The 20,029-nt window shown below is 39.8% G+C and overlaps 1 protein-coding gene across 2 annotated transcripts in view; it reads left to right on the top strand.

Annotated features, from left to right (window-relative positions):
• The first annotated feature begins 2,009 nt into the window (after nt 1-2,009).
• OBI1 (ORC ubiquitin ligase 1) overlaps nt 2,010-20,029 on the top strand; it is a 40,869-nt gene continuing 22,849 nt past the window's right edge. The window contains exons 1-4 of one of the 2 annotated variants that reach the window (XM_077855274.1): nt 2,010-2,166; nt 14,388-14,523; nt 16,594-16,685; nt 18,535-18,783. In XM_077855274.1, coding sequence (XP_077711400.1) covers nt 2,095-2,166; nt 14,388-14,523; nt 16,594-16,685; nt 18,535-18,783 — 549 coding nt within the window. In that variant the 5' untranslated portion in view covers nt 2,010-2,094. Of the gene's footprint in view, nt 2,167-14,386; nt 14,524-16,593; nt 16,686-18,534; nt 18,784-20,029 lie in introns of those variants that run through there. The other variant, XM_077855275.1, reaches the window with a different exon arrangement.

Raw genomic sequence — 20,029 nt, forward strand, 5'->3', positions numbered from 1 at the left:
CGATCGACTTACTTCACTCAGCATAATACCCTCCAGTTCCATCCACCTTGACGCAAATGGTGGGTATTTGTCGTTTCTGATGGCTGAGTAATATTCCATTGTATACATAAACCACATCTTCTTTATCCATTCATCTTTTGATGGACACCGAGGCTCCTTCCACAGTTTGGCTATTGTGGACTTTGCTGCTAGAAACATCGGGGTGCAGGTGTCCCGGCGTTTCATTGCATCTGGATCTTTGGGGTAAATCCCCAGCAGTGCAATTGCTGGGTCGTAGGGCAGGTCTATTTTTAACTCTTTGAGGAACCTCCACACAGTTTTCCAGAGTGGCTGCACCAGTTCACGTTCCCACCATCTTTGTTTTGTTTTTAAAGATTTTATTTATTGATTTATTTGACACAGAGAGAGTGAGCACAAGCAGAGGGAACAGCAGAGGGAGAGGGAGAGCAGACTCCGTGCTGAGCGGGGAGCCCGATGTGGGGCTCCACCCCAGAACCCTGGGATCACGACCTAAGCTGAAGGCAGATGCTTAACGGACTGAGCCACCCATGGGGCCCCTATTATCTGTTTCTTTGAAATATGATAGTTAGCATACATTGACCTCATTGAACACACACACACACACACACACACACACACTTTAGCAAGAAGGAAGCTAAGAAGCAGAGAGGTTAAATAGATGGCCTGAAGCCAGTAGAGCCCGAAGTTGTTGGCGCAGGGAATTCCACTCTCCTGGCGCAGGTCCAGAACCCCTCCCTTTGACCGCTTGTTTCCCGTTTCTATACCGTCTCTTTTCCCAAAAGATTACTACAAGTCCTTCCATTGGCTTTGTTTCTAAGTCTCCCTACTCCCCAATTGTATCCGTTGGCATAATTACCCTGGCCCTTTGTCACTTAGAGTGAGTTGCCGTTAACTTCCAAATCTGTTACAGTCAGGATTTGTGTAGGAACTTCCAGGGTTTTCCTGTCTCACTGGTAGGAAAGGCTGACTTAGGAACCTCACACACTGTGCTTCCGAGTTCTACAGCACAACGACACCCATCCGATCCAACGTGCCCCTGACACGAAGGCTCTCAGCGCCCGTGCAAGTGTGCAAGCGCCTTCCGGGGAGCGCGGCGGGCTGGCCCTCTGCAGCTTGCTCGCTGCGGGGTGTGAGTCGGGGTCCGCGGCGCGGGACCCCCAAGCCTCGGTTAGACAGAAAGCACGCGAGGGCCGACCATTAGCACGTCTTCAGGGAAGGCTGCGTTTCAATGTACCCAAACGCCGTCGTCAAAAGGCCGAGAGACCATCCCTGTTTGCTGCTTTTTAAGTGACATTACATCATTTGAAAATGGAAAAAAAAAAAAAAAAAAAAAAAAAGATCCGAGAGCGGCAGAAAGTTGTTTCGAAACCTTAAAATGTGTAGATAACATCTTTTCCTGTTTAGACTGCGCCGTGTGTTTGCAGACTGTGTAGGGTTTGATTTTTAGGCGAAAAACCTCTCCCGGGCATCCCTGGGTGGCTCGGCGGTTCGGCGCCCGCCTTTGGCCCGGGGCGCGGTCCTGGGGTCCCGGGATCGGGTCCCGCGTCGGGCTCCCTGCGTGGAGCCTGCTTCTCCCTCCTCCCCCCTCTCTCTCTCTCTCTGTCTCTCTCTGTCTATCATGAATAAATAAATAAAAAACCTAAAAACAAAAAACTAAAACTCTCCCACCCTCCGGTAGAGAGAGTAAGGCATTCGAAAATCTCCTTCCCCATCTTCCTCCGGGCTCTGCACTTTTACTCTTTCCTTTAAACTTTCAAGATTTTCCATTGATGCCTGTAGTACTGTAGTATCCTGCCTTCCTTCTCATTCTCAAGAATCTTGCAGCTCCCCAACCCGGGATTTTTTTTCTTTTTTCTTTTTTCTTTTTTCTTTTTTTTTTTTTTTAATGGAAGGAAGGAAGGAAGGAAAGGAAAAGCCGCGGTGGGGCCGCGCGTTTCGAAAGCGCGTTTTCGTTTCCTCCCCCGGCGGGTTGTGGCCCTGCCGGGCTGCCGTAGCCGGCCTCGCGCGGCCCCAGACGCGGCGAGAGGCCGCCGTCGGCGGGACTTCCGTGTTGGCGGGCTTCTGAACGCTGCCATGGCTCAGACCGTGCAGAACGTTACATTGTCGCTCACGCTGCCCATCACGTGCCACATTTGCTTGGGGAAGGTAATGGGTGATTCTGGGCACTTCTAGGAAACAGGGTCGGGTATGAAGTCGCCCTCCGGGGCCGAGGGCGGTCCCCGTGTGTGGCGGGGACAGGGCGAGAGGGCGCCGAGATGGGTGCAGGCGCCGGCTCGCGTTCTCCTCAAGCGGCGGGAGGCCGCGTCCGGGGGGACGGAGGGAACGCGGCGCGGTTCCCGGGCTCACCCGTGTGCCCTTTCGGAGGAGGATGACAGCGGCCTGGGGTCTGAAGGGAGGGCGGCCAGGCGGTTGTGCCTCCGCCGGCGGCCTCTCCGGGTCGACTCCGGCGTCGGAGGAGGCCTCGTCAAAAAGAAATCGCTACAGTGTTTTACGCCGCGTCGCCCCCGGTTTAGTGTGTAGTGCAGCCCCCTGAAGCACGTTTCCTGGGAGCCTTGCTAGGATCCCCTCGCCCCCTACACAGGCGGAGCGCTCGTGCCCTTGGGCCCGCCTGCAGCGCTGGTTGGGGGGTCTTTTCCATTTCCAACCGCCCCTCCTTTTCTTAGCCCAGCCTTTGGTAGAGTGGCCTTCGCCCTGGCTTCGAAATTTGAAAAGTAAATCGTAACCCGCCCCCAGTGGTGTTTAGAACGAGAGAGGCCCGGCGTTGGATTCCCGGGACGGATCAGTGATGAGACAGAATAATACCCTCCCTTTGTGTTGCAAGAGGTGCCTAACGTGTCTGTGAAACTAGGTTAGGGAAGAGTAGTTCTGAATCAGAAACGGAATTTTGAAGGCTCTGAGGCATTCGTCCCCTCTCTCATTTTCCGTTTGTACCCCTCTGTTCGGTTTTTAAAAGAGTATTTATGTTTATAACACATCGATCAAGAAAGGAAGATCCTATGCATGAACAATCAGATTTTCTTCCCCACCACCCTGAATTGTTTTTTTTTTTTTTTTTTTTTTTTTTACATTTGTGGTGTGTCTGTGTTTATCTTAAAATGCAGACTGAAAGGACAGCCACAGATTTAGAATTGAGACCTAAAAACTTCCTAGAGCAAACATTTGAGTGCCAGCCAACACGATCATCTATCTATCTGCCTTACTTAGGTGTTTGGGATTCTGTGTGAATTCACTTGAGTTTAAAAAAAAAAAAAAAGGTAGCGAGTCAGGCTTGGAAGCAACGGATAACTTGAAATCCTCAGAATGAAATGCCAGGGAAATAGCAGATGTGCTGTGAGAGCGTACAGGGGGATGGCTTGATCAATTCTGACTGGGGAGATCAAGGATGGCTGCGTGGAGGGGGGTATTTGAGCTGGCAGTTTGCTACCACCGCCTACATACAGAGCTGGGAGGAGGAGGAGATGATGTTTGTGTTTGCTGGGCTGCGTTTGGCTCCTGACATGAAGCTCCCACATGTATGTGTTAAATTCTGAGTGAACTTGCTCCCAGCACTTAAAACCTGATAAAGGTATCTTTGGGAAATAATTTTCATTTGTTTAGTTGCATGCATTTTACCTAGTTTCACTTAGTTAACAGGCTCTTGCAGCTGTGTTGAAAATGTGCTCTGCCTGGTTGATTTTCCATTCCTGTGCTTTTTTGTATGTAACAAAGATGATACCTAGTAGAGCATAGTGCTTTGCAGATTGCAGAATGCTTTAGTATGTATTTAAGGACTTCATTTACTCCTCCCACCAGTGCCTGAGATAGGCTGTTTGCCCCATTTTGTAAAAAGAAATTTTTAAACTTAAGAAAGCTAAGGCTTACAGTCTCTGGTTTGAACCTCTGTTGTTACCATTTGTGTCTTTGGTAGATTACTTCCTAAAAACTCGCATGAGCTCTTCCATGACAGACACTCTTGGGGTCTCCTTCCCTCCCTCCCTTCCTCCCTTTCTCTCTTTTTTCCCCTGTGTTGGTTAGCTATGTTCTGAAATGAAATATGCTAATAAAAGATGAACTATTTGTGTCCTTTTCAGTCTCCTATGGAGGCATAAAGGTGTGGTGGTTGAAGGCCTGTGTTGTATGTTCAGACTGCATGAGTTCTAGCTTCTTCGATTTACTAGCTATGTGACCTGACACAAGTTATTTAACCTCTTTCATAGCAGTCTCCTTATCTGAAAGATGGGACTGGTAATGGTAGCAACACCCTTCCTCACATTTTGGGATGATTAAATCAAGTGATTCATATAATAGTGCTTAGCATAAGGTCTGGGACAGAATAATATTCAATAAATGTTTACCTTTGGTGCGGGCACTGAGACAGACCTCATCTGAGGCAACCAGCCTTTCAAGTAACTGTTCTTCCCAGTTGCTTTCTGAGGCAGGGCACTCACTTGAAGATTTGCTTTCCCAATGGAGTGGGACCCTATTTGTTCTAGAGATTGCCACAGTATGTCCAGAGGTCTTAACTAGTTCCTGTAACTGTTGCCTTTTGTATAGTTAAAGCAAATCTGATATACTTGGGCCATTTACCCTCCCTACATACCAGTATTTGAGGGGTATTTGAGATAGCATGACCTATGGTAGTTAAGTACCATGTTCTCAATGTCACTTCCCCCTCCCTGACAGTATCTCTGGCCAACTCTGGGATATACCTAAGGTCCTTTCTGCTTAGCCCTCTCCCAGATAACATTGTTTTGCCACCCTCATTATAGTTCCTAAATACCACCATTAGCAAGATCCTTTCCTTTTGATTGTTCAACAGAATTAAGGGCCATTATTCCTGAAAGGTTACTGTAAACAAACAAACAAACAAACAAACAAAAAAGCAGTGCATATTACTTTAAAGGAGAAGGTGGGGATGGGAGAGATCTCAAATCTGAATAGATGTATGTATATAGATGCTGATTGGAATGGGGAAGAATGGAGAGGTAAGAAATTAGTGGAGATAGCCTAAGTATGCACATTGTCAGTATTTTGTCTTTTGGTTACACATATCCTTAAAATTGGACGTTCAGACATTTTGCATTTTCTGCTTGTCTGTACCTCAGTCTTAAAGATGAATTCTCTGTTCAGTAATGTTTAGCAACCTTGCCAATATCACAAGAGCTCTGTGTGGCTTGAAGAAGGTAGGTACACATCTTGTGGGATGAGTTATGTGTAATGTGTGTTCTTGCTTGTTCCTCCTTAATTTTTCGCTTTGCCCTGGTCTCGTGGGCCAGCAAGCAGAAATACAGGAATGAACTAGTTCAGGATATCGGTTAAATGATCTAACTCAGGATATGTTAAATGGCATTTTGGTCCTGACACCAGATTGCTAGACCAGTTTATCTCTAGATAATTCTAGTCATTTATCTCTTCAATTAGGATTCAAGCTGTGAAATCAAAAGATTGTCTGCATGTAATACATTTATTGACTATGTCTGCATTTTTCCATGAGTGACGTATCTCCCAATGTGGCCCATAGTTTTATAAAAGGATGAAGGAGATTCTGAAGTGGAGTGCCAAGCAACTAGATTTCTGATGCTGTTTGGTATTAGTATATCGTGTTCAGTTATTCCTCACTTGGGAATGAGTCCAGTTTAGGATACCACACTTAAAGATAAATATAAATGAACTAGAGTATTTTGAAGTCATTTGAAAAGGAGTTGAATTTGAGGTTTGAATGTAAGTGGAATGGAATTGTGTTGGAATGAATAGACATGATAGTGAATCTTTAAATATAAACTGTCTTTCGTTTGGAAGGGAATCAAGCTTTATGTAGCTGCATAATATTAAGATTTGTACTTTTGTAAGGACAAGCTCTCTAGCTGATATAATCTGAGATGAAATCAGCTTCTGTAGATGTGGGGTGTCTCTCTCTTATAGAGTCCAGTAATAGAGTGGATTGTTTCCAGCTAAGAGTACTATAGGAAGAATCCTTTTTTTTTTTTTTTTTTTTTTTTCCTTCAGAGAGGACTACTTGCCCTGCTTTATACCCATATAGTTGATTAAAAATGTTGACAAGGTCAGTCTAGGTACAAAGCCTTATACAACTTAGAATCCTCATTCTAGGTTGACTAAATTCATTCATCAGTGTTCATCAGAGGCTGTTTGTTGATTGGCCAGCATGTCATCAACCTCGGTACACTGAGTCCAGGTTTGAGTCCTGATTGCCTCTCAGTTCCTAAGAGTGGATTTAAGAACCAGTCTTATACATAACTGTCACAAGTAATTTGCTTTGAAGAAAGCCATATGGACTACATTTTTTTCTCTTTTCCAAATTAAGTTTGAAGAATGAAGATACTTGAAAAACTGTATATCAATATTGTGAGTTTTTTAACATACTTAGAGTGTAATAAATTTTTTATATTGATATATCCTAATAATCTTAAGGTTGATATGTAATAGCTGGCATGTTTACTAAACAAATAAGATTCCTAAAAGCGTTCTAGGTAGGAGAGGCAAAATCTTTCCTTTTACCTAGACATAAATGAATATGACCCAAGCGAATAGGCCTTAAGCAACTTAGTTCAGGAGCACAGTTTTAAAGTCTAGAGCCTAAATTTTAGCCCAGAGCCAAAGATTTCTTGAAACAAAGCAGAATAATCCAAAAGTTTTACTTTGAAGTTTCCAAATTCCCAGTTTGGGGTGGGGTGAGCTATTACCATGATTTCTATACCTCAGTCTTCTTTTTCATGGTGTTTCTAGGTCTTGCCTCATGAAACCCATAAAATTTTGACATAGGTGCAAGAAATAATATTTTTTGAAGAAAGATTAGCACTAGTCTTTAGTAAAGATGATAAAAGACTGAGGAGTTGAGTTTAAGTGTAATTGCCAGGCCAGTTGGTTTAGTTGCCTTTCTGTCGCATCACCTCCATCAGTGCTCCTTTTCAATAGCCCCTACTGATCCTAGAGTCTTGATCCTAATCTCTTGGTTCTTTGAGCATGTGCCCTCTATTTCTTCCTCTCAGACTGTTATTTACTAACTCTGTCCTAAGGAAGAAAAATCTATTTCTTAGTTAAAAGAGCACTCAATTTGCATTTGAGTCATATTGAATGTTGGTTGAATACTGGTCTGCCACATATAACCTGTATTATTATTTCCTTGAGTCTCAATTTCCACAGCTGAAAATGAATTTGATACTACCAGGGTCATTAAGTTGTTAGGGAAATTCATGTGACTACCCTAGATCAGTGGTTCATTCTCAAAGGGGTGGGAGTGGATTTCATCTCCCATATTTGGCAATGCCTAGAGATGTTTCTGATTGTCTCCAGGGGTGTGCTGGTTATGGTTAGTGGGTAGAACTCAGGGATGCTGCTAGCTAAACATTCTACAGTATACAGGAGAACTCCCTACAACAAAAAGATCCTCAGTCCAAAATGTCAGTAGTGCTGAAGTTGAAAAACCTTGTCCTAAGCCAATGTATAATAACGTCTAGTAAGTGATTCTAGGATAATACGGTTAATAATGAATAATCCTCTTGACTTCTCTCAGGTACATCTATTTTTTAAGAAAGGAGCTTTGTTGGTAGAGTGGTCTCTTAAAACTGAAACATCTTCAAATAAAAGAAATGAACAGAACATAGTAGAATTACAGATTTAGAGTTAATCTTTCTGCACTTAGGACTGCCCCCTCAGGCCCATTCCAATGAGCAGAGCCTACTTTTCATACCTTGCTTTTCTCTTCTCTCCCTCCTCCTCACCAACCTCAGGGTGCATTGCCCTAGAGTATCATTCCGACATGTTTACTCCAGATGAGTTTGGAATTGTACATGTCACTTGCCATTGTCATCTAGCATTTTTATTTTATAAGAATACTGTTTTAATGCCACAGATCTCATTTGAGAGTAAATAGATATACAGTCTAATAACAGGCAACTTATGACTATTTCTCTATCTCAAGAAGATTATATTAAGGAAAATTATGTGTGTGTTTAGGTACTGTATATACCAGGATCTGGGTAGAGGAAGATAGCTAGACAGGAATTGAGGGAAAGCTAGATTCTTTGCATTTTGCTCCTGAACGTTACAGTCAAACAAATAACAGGTAATTTGTTTTAGTAGTTATTTCTTCTTTATAGATTTCTATTCTCCTAAGCTAAATTTGAACCATTGTTTAGAAATTGTCATCTGGTAAGTACTTGGTCCAAAGAACTGAATTAGTCAACTGTTTCAAAACTCCAACACAATGACAGTGACAATATCAGGTATCAAACAGTGACACTGATTCTCCTGTGGGTGGCATTGCCAATGGTCTTAGCAGAGAGAACTAAGTTATCTCCCTGTGGTGGTTACTCTATAGAATTTGGCCATTAAATGGGAAGGTTAAACTTTTGCTTTTTCACAGTTTGGCAGTAGCCATTGACTTTTTGCTTCTTGAGACACTTTTAGGAACATTATCTTAATCTTTCATCTTACTACATCAAAATTCACTTTTTAAAATCTTAAGAGTGTGCAGAGCATTAAATCAGGTGCTGTAGTTGGGTACAAAGATGAGCATGCTCATCCCCTACCCCCAAGGAGCCTGAAATCTAACAGGGAAATCAATGCTTAAGGAGTACCCTTATGAAAATCAGACAAAGACCTTATTCTGCAAAGGATTCTAAAAAGGATTCATGAAGGCCTTGCAGAAGAGGTAACATTTGATTTTCATCTTAAAAGGTGGAAAGAATTCTGATTGGGGAAGCTGGAGGCCAATAAGATTTATTAAGCTAAGAAATGAGAGCATGGTAAACAAGAAGCCTCCACTGTTCTTGTTAATTTGGTGAACATCCAGTAGATCTGTGTGGTTGAAGTGTAGGTTATATCAAGTATTGAAATAGAAGATCAGTATTGAAATAGCAGATAAAAGGGCTGTTTAAGAACCAGATTATGTTGTTCTTTGAATGCTATTCTTAAAACTGTGAACAGGGAAAAATCATTGCGTTTTGCAGGAGAGCAGTGAACACTGCTGATCCATATTGTAGAAAGATAGTTCTGCATCAGTTTGAAGGGTGGACAGAAGTGAATATTTGGAAACCAGGAAGCTTGGGAGGAGGTCACTACAATAGATCCATAGCTGAAGGAATGAGAGCCTGAACTCATTATTGAGGTGAAGATGGAAAAGAAGGGATAGATGATAGGTAAAATAAAACAAAACAAAAACATTTAGAGGTAGATTTGACATATTTTGACAATCCTAGGATGTAATTTTTTCACATTATAGCTTTTTTGAAACCTGGCTGTACCTTACAAATGATGGCATCTTATAGTAATTGGCAGCATTTTTCATTCTTTTTTCTTAGTGGTACATAAAATAATGGTGCATCTTAAAATCTCTGGCTACTTAGACTTGATATATGATACCAGGATTTGGTGACCAATTGATTGGATGGTGAGGCTAAGTAAAAAGGGTGAGTCAGAGACGGTTGTATTTTAGCCCAAGTAATGAGGTGGTAGTGCCATTAACTTAGATAAGGAGTGCCAGAAGAGGAGCAAATGTGTGGAGTAGGCCAAGTTTGGGTCTGGATATGTTATGATTGAGGCAGCTCCAGGATCCTTACAGGAGTTGGCTCTGAGGCACAGAGATAATGGTAATATTATCTTTTCTTTTTTTCTTTTTTTGAGAGATTGCTATGTGGAACCCTCTATGTTTATATATTTACATTATTAAATCTTAATGTCTGAATGAAAAGGGTGTACTAAGTTAAATCACTATCTTTAGAGACCGAAACCTATGCTCATTGTAACTAAAGGGCTTACCCAAGGTCAAACAGCTCAAGTGGCAGAGCTGGAGTTTGTCTCTCAAAGCCTAAGCTTTGCCATTTACTGAGGTCCAGTTACAGAGGATTCTCAGGAGTTGTCATAGAAAAGATGTTAACATGCGATACATGATATTAAGAGAGAAAATAGAACTATGCCAGATAAGATGGCCCAGGAAAAAAACATTAGAGAAAGGAGCTGTACCACCTCCAGTATTTTGACTGTAAGCATCTCACTCTGATCCTCTTTTCATCATACCTACTCTCCAGCATTACTTTAGTCTTATCCGGACCAATTTGTTGACTTATGAATATCACTTTTTCACTGTCATCATTACCATTCATATACTCATGTCCCTTGTTAGCCATGGTCATTTATTATCATCAGTCTCTTGTCTCTCTCTTTCTCCTTGGCAAAAATCCAACTCTGGGTAAACCCAACTATTCATTTGCTTCCCACGTAAAACTGCACAGGTAAAAATTGGTAAGAAAAATACACACTAGGGCAGCCTGGGTGGCTCAACGCTGCCTTCAGCCCAGGGCCTGACCCTGGAGACCCGGGATCGAGTCCCACGTTGGACTCCCTGAATGGAGCCTGCTTCTCCCTCTGCCTGTGTCTCTGCCTCTCTCTCTCTCTCTCTCTCTCTCTCCCCCTCTGTGTCTCTCATGAATAAATAAATAAAATCTTAAAAAAAAAAAGAATGACTTAAAAAAATAAAAATACACACTAGTGTTAATTTGGTTTTGGTTTATAGTCAAAATCTTAGATCTCAAATAGGAACTCAACAATGTTTGGTAGTCCTGCTACATATAAATTTCTAGTAAATTTACCGTCTTTTCAAAATAGCTGCTTTTTCTGTTTTCTCAAGTTGATAGCCCTACCCACTTCTCACTTTCAGCTGGTAACCTCACCTCATATTTAACAATAAAATATAAGCAAATGGAATTTTAGAACATGAGTTCTCTCATTTTTCCATCAACAGATCTTCAGCTCCTTTGCATTTTTTCTCACTTCCCTGGCTTTCCCTTTTGTTACACTGAAAGATAGATCCTCAGTCCCATACAAGCCAAAACCTCTGCTTTGTGCTTTGGATTTCATTCCATCTTGACTTCTTAGGGACTTTGCTGCCTATGGCTCTAATCCTCCTCTTCTTCCTCCATCATTAATATGCCCTCTTTACTGTATCGTTCTCATTGTCATTTCTTACCATGGTCTTTATTTTTATGCTCATTCCTTTATAGCAAAACATGAAGGAATTGTCTATATTCTGTGTCATCACTTAACCATTCCCTCTCTCTCAGCCTTCAATCAAGTTTCTATTCCTACCATTTCCTGAAACTGTCAGTGTTTGTCAGTAACAGATCACAATGACTTCCGTGCAATTAAATCCCATAGTTATTTTCTCTGTTCATATCAAGCTCATTCTCATTCTCTCTCTCTCTCTCTCTCTCTTTCTTTTAGAGATGGAGAGGGGTGGGGCAGAGAGATAAGGAAAGAGGGAAGCAGGCTCCATGCCTAGCCAGGAGCCTGATGCAGGGCCCCATTTCACAACCCTGAGATCATGACCTGAGCTGAAATCAAGAGTCTGACACTTTGCCAGCTGAGCCACCCAGGCGCCCCAAGCTCATTCTCTTATTATTTGACATGCTTGGCCACTGTCTTCCTCTTCGAAAACTTTTCTTGGCTTCTGTTTAAGACCATACTCTCCTGTCCTCTAGCATAGGCCCCTCCTTCCTAGTCCCCCTTTGCTGATTGCTTTTCCTTTTCCTTCCTCTGCTTGCTGGAGTGCCTTGTCTCCAGCCACTCTGCCCATGGAGGGATCTTCTTAGTCCTGTGGATTTAAATGCCATCATTTTGTATGCTGGTGATTCTCAGACTCTGCCTTATCTATTTACAAGTCTACCTGGCATCACAGTTTTAACATGGCCAAAACAGAATTCTTGATTTCTACCACATGTGAGACCTCCTCTTCCTCACCTTAGTTAATGATAGTACCAATCACTAAGTTATCCAAAACCACTTTTAGATTGGGGAGATAATCTTTGTTGTGGAAGGAATTACATGGAAAATACTGATTCCTTTATTTATTTATTATTTTTTAAAAGATTTTATTTATTTATTCATTCATGAGAGAGAGACAGAGAGAGGCAGAGACACAGGCAGAGGGAGAAGCAGGCTCCAAGCAGGGAGCCCGACAGGACTAGATCCTAGGTCCCCAGGACCATGCTCCAGGCCGAAGGCGGTGCTAAACCGCTGAGCCACTTGGGCTGCCTGAAAATACTGCTTCCTTTAAATGTGCTTCTAATGAAGGAAGCCTATAAGGGTAGGAGAACATCTTGAATCTTTTTAGATGTGCAGTTTTATGTTTTGACCATTGGTTTTCATCCATTTTAGATGAACTCATGACTAAAAAAATAAAATAAATCACTGCTTCTAAAAGTCCAAGGGGATAACTTCTCTTTTTTTAGTTGAGTTTCTTAATTTAGGGGGTATATCTACCTCTGGGAGTATTGTAGGAATTAGGGTGTGTGTGTGTGTGTGTGTGTGTGTGTGTGTGTGTTTGTTTGTGTGTGTATGTTGAATGAAGCTCTAGGACAGATATGGCAGTATCTGGTACTTAGTTTGAGAATTTTTTTATTTTTAAAAACATTAAATGACTTTATTTTTAAAAATTTATTATTCTTTTTTTTTTAGATTTTATTTACATATTTGACAGGGGGAGAGAGGCAAACAGAGAGAGAGCCCAAGCAAGAGGCGTGGCAGGCAGAGGGAGAGGGAAAAGCAGGTTCCCCCGCTGAGCAGGAGCAGGATATGGGTCAGATTCCAGGACTCTGGGAGCATAACCCCAGCCGAAGGCAGATGCTCAACAGACTGAGCCACCCAGGCACCCCTATTTCATGACTTTAAAGATGAAATGAAAACACCCATAAATATATGATGGTTTAGACTTGGACAAATCACATGACTTTTTAGGAAAAAACAGTTTTAGGAAAAAACTTTTTTTAATTCCTTTTAAAGGAATTAAATTCCTGTAAAGGAAATTTAGACTTATCTGCCTTTTGAGACTGACCAGGAATACCTTCTAGATAAGCATTCACTCCTTGTTGTAGGTAGGAATACTTTGGAAGAGTCTGAGAAGCTGTCCTTCATGGTCTCATTCATTCATTCATTCATTCATATCAGCTCTGTCAAATCAGCTGAACTGAATGAATTAGAATTGATTTTTCTCCAAGAGGAAGTCTAAATGCATGGTAAATTATCTTCTCTGTTTAGTTTTCATATGTTAATGTTCATAATCAAGGAGCCATCTCAGTGTTTGGAAAGCCAGACTAAGACCAGGAAGTTCTTTACAGTGAGACTTAAAATAATTACTTGCTTGTCGTGGATTACCATACATCTGTGATTTCTTTCAAATTAATGAATACTATCTTTCTGAGGCAAGAGGTACAACAGCACAAGCATTTTCTCTGCAGAAAGTGGTTTGTGGTAGTTCTGTCTCTTCCCTTCTCCCTCCACTTTCTTTGCTTCCTCTTGATCTTCTGACTCTAGTGCAGAAAGACTATAAAATGGCATTTTTATTATCATTAGGACAGGAAAATACTGACAATGCTATAAAGTGTTCTGAGTCCCACAGTAACATTACCTTGTGAATCAAGTGAGAGCCTAAGCATTTTTGTGTCATTTTGGGTTTTATTTTAAAATTTTTGCTACTTGAAGAATATTAAATTATTGTTCCTTCTGGCTATATTCCCTAATTCGTGTTAAATACTGAATTAATAGCAGTTACTTCAACTAATTTTTATTGAGTACCTACTGTGTACTAGGCTGTCTTCTTAGGAATGAATGAGATGAAGGAAGTTCTTGCTCTCATGCCGCTTCCTTTTTAATAGGAAAGATAGACATTAAATGTGTAAACGAACACAATATCAGAAAACTAAAGTAACTTGTTTCTTCTATTTTCTGTCTTATAAGACAACCACACACAGTCAGAACACCTAGTTAATCCTGACTGAGCCACCTAATTTCTTTACATTTTGGTTTCCTTATTTGTGAGGTATATTTACTGTGTTTACCTCACAGGAGGACTATTTAAAACAAAAGCAAAGAGAGAGAGAAAGTGCATGTGAAAGCCCTTTGTAAAATAGAAGACAGTATAAATCTAAAGTATTAATATTTGTGCTTGTTAAAATGGAGTCAAAGATTTTTCTATTTAGCGTATGTCAGTATTTCTGTCAGCATTGTTTGATGTTTAAATTATAAACCAGCATTTTTATAAATCCTGGATAATTTCCTCTTAAAGCACTTACTCTGCTATACTCTAGAGAAACCATTTGTTTGCTCTAAACTAAACCAATTGAGGGATCCCTGGGTGGCGCAGCGGTTTGGCGCCTGCCTTTGGCCCAGGGCACGATCCTGGAGACCCGGGATCGGATCCCACGTCGGGCTCCCGGTGCATGGAGCCTGCTTCTCCCTCTGCCTGTGTCTCTGCCTCTCTCTCTCTCACTGTGTGCCTATCATGAATAAAAAAAAAAAAAATTATAAACTAAACCAATTGAGATACTAACTCTGACTATTGCCCTGTACTAAAAGTAATGTTTCTTTTTTCAAAGGTACGCCAGCCTGTTATATGCATCAACAACCATGTGTTTTGTTCAATTTGTATCGATTTGTGGTTGAAGAATAATAGCCAGTGTCCAGCTTGCAGAGTTCCCATCACACCTGAAAATCCTTGCAAAGAGATTATTGGTAAGGGCCTATTTTATAAACACATGAAAACAAATTTGAAACTATTTCTAAATAATGTATACTTGGAGGAAGACTAAAATAGACAATTTTCACTGATGTCATTTTGCCAATATTCTGGATGGATTGGTCATTTTGTATAATCTGTAAGTGAAGCACATGAGGGGCACTAGCCACTATGAGAACTCTTAGAGCCTCCTGGAACTAACATTCTGGTAGAGGCTGTGCATGTGAACCAAAATATTAATGGTTTAAAGCAGCAGATGCTAAAGGTCAAAAGAGGCCCGTAGAGTTCAGGCAAAGAAGTTCAGCTGGGAACATCAAGAAAGGCTTCATAAAGCAGGTAGCCTTAAGAGATTGAAAGATGGATAAAATTTCAACTGGTAAAGATTGGGGAGGGCATTTCATACAGAGGGAATAGCATGACCTAAAGATCAGAAGTAGGAAAATACAAAGCATGTTTTTAGAAATGATCAGTAGTTTAGTTTGGGTCTGACTACTGAAATAATGATGAAAAGATAAATTTGAGACTTTAGTGCATGGAATCTTGAGTAATAAACTCATTCATGGACTGGCTCTATGGGTGAGAATAAGGGTGAAGTGAGCTGATGGTTTTGAACAGGGAAGTGGCAAGATCCAAAATGTGCTTGAGGAATATTACTGGGGTGATGATATGCGGGTTGGGCTGAAGCGGAAAGACATTGTGTGAGTAGGTCATGTAGGAGGCTCTAGCCAGTTAACGGAGAATGTGAGTCTGGTTTAAGGATAAAAAAGAACATTCAGTGCCATACCAGTGTGGATAAAAGGGACAATAAAAGTTGAACTAGAAGATCCTTGAAAAATTAAACATTTAAAGAGCTCTTTTAGTGTTTGGATTTTATTCTGTTCATATAAGTTATCTTACTTAGATTGCAGAAATTAAAATTATTTGTTTCTGTTTTAGGAAAAATTTAAAGTGAATCTCTCATTTGCTATGTATAGAAAACACTTTTCAGAAAACATAAGAAGACATTTTAATAGTCCCAATTTAGGGAAAATGGACTTAAGATTTTTACAGTGGAAATGGAAAGGAAGATAGATACTAGGATAAACGAAGAACTAGTAGGACTTTGGGACTAAGAAATCTGAAGGGGAAATCAGAAATTGTGTCAAGGTTTCCTTCTCGGTACCTGGGTGAAATCTGCTGGAGGAGTATTTTTCTGCAGTGAACTTTGATGATTAAAATAATTTGAATGTGTTTTCCTCGGCTTTTCTTCACATCCTTTCTCCTGCCTTCATTCATATCTAAGTGATATTTCATAAATTCTCTTAAGTAAAATAGTTCTTTCACCCTTCGATTTGGATAGAACGTCCTGAAAATAAGCATCTGTAAAATGCCTTTGCTATGGTGATACTAAGAAGTACAAGAAAGTAACCACAGCATAAATGAAGAGCTCTCAGGAAGAATTCATTTTAAGTATATTTGTATTGAATTACAGACATACAGTCAATGCTGTGATTCATAATCCATTGCAACTGGGTTGTTAGATTCAGTAAAAAGATGCATTAATCTTTTCACTTGTGTTACCAGTAACTAGATATGTTTGAATACATTGGTTATAATAATATATATTATAATATATGAGATCATATTAAGATATATATAAATATTTGACAACTGAAATTTAAATTGATAATATGGATAATATATATATAATTATTGGTTAAATATAAATAAAATCATTGGTTTTATTATCATTTAACAGTTGTCTTGTATTCAAATTTGGAGTAGTCCAAATGTGATAATTAACAACATACAGCCTTTGCCTTCATTGCGTTTATTATAATAAGATACACAGGTAAGTAATCACCCAGATATTTTACTGAAGATATTTTTTATGGTGTTATTTGATATTTATCTTTTCTCAAGGTTGAGATCAAGAAAAGGACTAGGTGATAGCCCCAAGTGTGTATATAAGGGAAAAGGTAGAAATTAAGCTGAAGAACTATACAAGACAATAAGAAAACCATTTATCTTTGTTTTCATACTGCCTAAATTGGAATGAAAGTTAGATTTTTTTTTCCCCCCTGTAGGAGGAACAAGTGAAAGTGAACCTATGCTAAGCCATACAGTCAGGAAGCACCTTCGGAAAACTAGACTTGAGTTACTCCACAAAGAGTATGAGGTAAATAAGAATTATAATTTAAATGAGGACAACATTGAATTCAAGGTAAAACAGCTATCTCAGTCTCTGGACTTTTTACAGTACACATCCAGTGAAAACTTACTTTAAATGCCATTTAAAAAATATCTTATTTGAGGGGTACTTGGCTGGCTCAGTCAGTAGAGCATGTGCTTCTTGATCTCAGGGTCCTGAGTTCAAGGCCTATGTTAGGTGTGGAGCGTACTTAAAAATATATCTTCTTTTTCCCTTTTCTATTTCAGATAGAAGATAGGAACAAATGTAAGCATTTTTTTTCCTTTTTTTTTTTTTTAGTTTTAGATTTGTCCTCAACGGACACATCATTGTGTAGGTATTTGCTCCCTCAAGTTGGGAGATAAACCCTCTTGTGAAAGTCAGTCTTCAGCCCCCACAGGGCATTGTGAATGCTCTGGTAAATAGTGACTATAACTTTCATTCCATTTTGTTTGTCTATAAATTGCCTCAGAATTCTGTGTCTGATTAGTTTTTGTAAGATAAATATACCTATGTCAACTGCCAGCAAAATGATTTTGGTGTGAAATATGCTACTTTCTAATTTGTTTTTTTTATGTTAACCAGTGCGGGGTTTTTTGGGTTTTTTGTGGGTTTTTTTGGTGTCTTTGTTTGTTTGTTTGTTTTTTAAGATTTTTATTTATTTATTCATGAGAGACACAGGGAGAGAGAGAGAAAGGCAGAGACACAGGCAGAGGGAGAAGCAGGCTCCATGCAGGGAGCCCGACGCGGGACTCGATCCCGGGTCTCCAAGATCAGGCCCCGGGCCGAAGGTGGTGCTAAACAGCTGAGCCACCAGGGCTGCCCCTGTTTTTGTTTTTTAATAAAAATTGTATATATTTGGGGCACCTGGGTGGCTCAGTCAGTTAAGCATCTGACTTTGGCTCAGGTCATGATTTCAGAGTCCTGGGATGGAGCCCCATTTAGGGCTCTCCACTCAGCGGGGAGTCTGCTTGTCCTTCTCCTTTTGTCCCTCCTCTGGCTTGTGTGCACACACATGTCCACACTCGCACTCTCTCTCTCTCTCTCTCTCAAATAAATAAATAAATAAATAAAATCTAAAAATTGTATGTGTTTAAGGAGCACAACATGATGTTTTAATATTCATATCCAAATTAACTACATATATTATTCTGAATGGAAAGTGGATGGATATGGTATACAGTAAACCTATATGGTATAGGGATGGATATGATATAGGAATGTAAACTCCTACTTCAAATGCAGAAACAAAAATGTAAACATCAAAACTATTGTGATCTTGATCAACACTGTTTTTTTCAATTTGCTTCACTAAAACAATTAAACATCATCTTCTTCAGAATTTTCTTCTGCAGAATCTGCTTCCTTGCTGAATTCATGTGACTTGTTTTCTGGATATCTTCAATAAAATCAAAGATTTGACTTACTTACTTACTTACTTACTTATTATTTTTTTAGTAGGCTCCACACCCAGCATGGAGCCCAACATGGCTTGAACTCACATCCTTGAGATTAAGTTCTGAGCTGAGACCGAAAGTCAGATGCTCAGCCTATTGAGCCACCCAGGCGCCCCAATGTTTCTATATTTTTTTTAACCACAAACTGTCACTGAATTAAAATGAAAGCAATGGAAATGCCAGTTTTTATCAGAGTCAAATACATTTGAGAATTTCAACTGTATGTGACTTTCTGCCCACACAACCATTCTGATGCATAATGAATCTGTATACCTATAGAATTTGGGAGTATAAAATTTAAAAACACATTGACTTCAAGTTAGCATACATATGTGTTTAATCTGTGTCTGTCTAATAATGGCCATGCAATTCTTTTTCAGGATGAAATAGATTGTCTGCAGAAAGAAGTAGAAGATCTTAAGAGTAAAAATCTCAGCTTGGAGTCACAAATCAAAACTATTCTGGATCCTTTAGCTGTGATGCAAGGCAACCAAAATGAAGATAAACATCCAGTTGCAGATAATCCAAGTAAAATTGGCCCAGAAACTGAGGCAGAGTGGAAGAAAAAACTTAGAACAGCTAATGAAATCTATGAAAAAGTAAAAGATGATGTGGATAAGTTAAAGGAAGTAAGTTGTGGTTGTTTTTAAAATTCTGTATTTTAAGTACCTTCAAAAATATAAATAGCCATATTATCTTGACTCATTAGAAGATTTTTGAAAAGTACAAAAATCTCTGGATGAGCATTTATAAGCAGTGGCTAAACTTTTTTCTCCTTAAATATCATTAATTGCCAAGAAATATCAGGTGGTTCCATTTGTGACCATAATTGGAGACTGTAGTGCTTCTGTATGAGTTTGCATCTTCTTGTAGAAGAGTGACATCAATTTAAAGGATGTGTTTCTATTTCTCTGCTTTGTGGTTTGCCATGATTTTTTCTTAAGCTTATGTCAGTGACTGCCCTATATGCATAAGAAAAAACATGTATCCAATTCCCTGCCTATAAAATGAAAGGTTTGGAACATATTTTTTCTAGTACTACCATGCTCTGATTTTTAAGATTGTAAATAGTTAAGGACTTAATGACTAATTCCAAAGAAGCCTTTGAGTAGCTATTTTAGAATACTCTATGCAAAAGAGTATTTTTAAATTTTTCTTTCTTTCATCCAGCAAGATAAAGCATAGGAGAAAAAGGCAAATCTCTAGGATTTTTCAATCTAGGAAAGGAGATGAGATCCATGCCAGCAGTATGAGAAGTTGTTATAATCAAGTGCTGTAGAATTCTATTGGCCAAAGGGACTAGCCTTTGGCTTTCATTTCAGGTTTATCTGCAGTGGAGTCCTGCTGTGCTGAATGGAGATGGTTTTGTGGTATCCATGTCCACAACCACCCATTAACCTGTCTGCATTCCCTTCAGATATTGTTAGTGTGCTGAATTATTGAATCCTGCCTCCTTGGAATCATTAATGAGCTCCTTAAAGAAGTACCACCACTGACCCTCAGATCCTCAGTAAAGCTAAGTAGCATAGAAGTCTGAAACTTTAGTGTAAATACTAAGCCATCTTTGTATACCCACCTATAAAATAAATGTTGTTTAAGCTCAGGAAAGGCCAAAATGAGAGAAAGAAGGGAACATAGTGCTTTCAGAGAGAAAAAAAAAAAAAAACAGATATAATTGCACTGAGTTTGTTCCAAGTTTAGAGGAATGTACTTTCTTTGGGTATTGAAGGCCAACATTAGCCTGTTGATTTGTCCGAAAAGAGGATATGAAAAGGAAAGAAAGCTGGAAAGTTACAGTAATGTCCCCTTTAACTTCTTGACCCATCATTAAGTTCTATGTGGTTTCCTTTTTATAGTTATTAAACTTGATTTAAA

Source organism: Canis aureus, chromosome 17 (genome assembly GCF_053574225.1).
Source record: "Canis aureus isolate CA01 chromosome 17, VMU_Caureus_v.1.0, whole genome shotgun sequence".
NCBI lineage: Eukaryota > Metazoa > Chordata > Mammalia > Carnivora > Canidae > Canis > Canis aureus.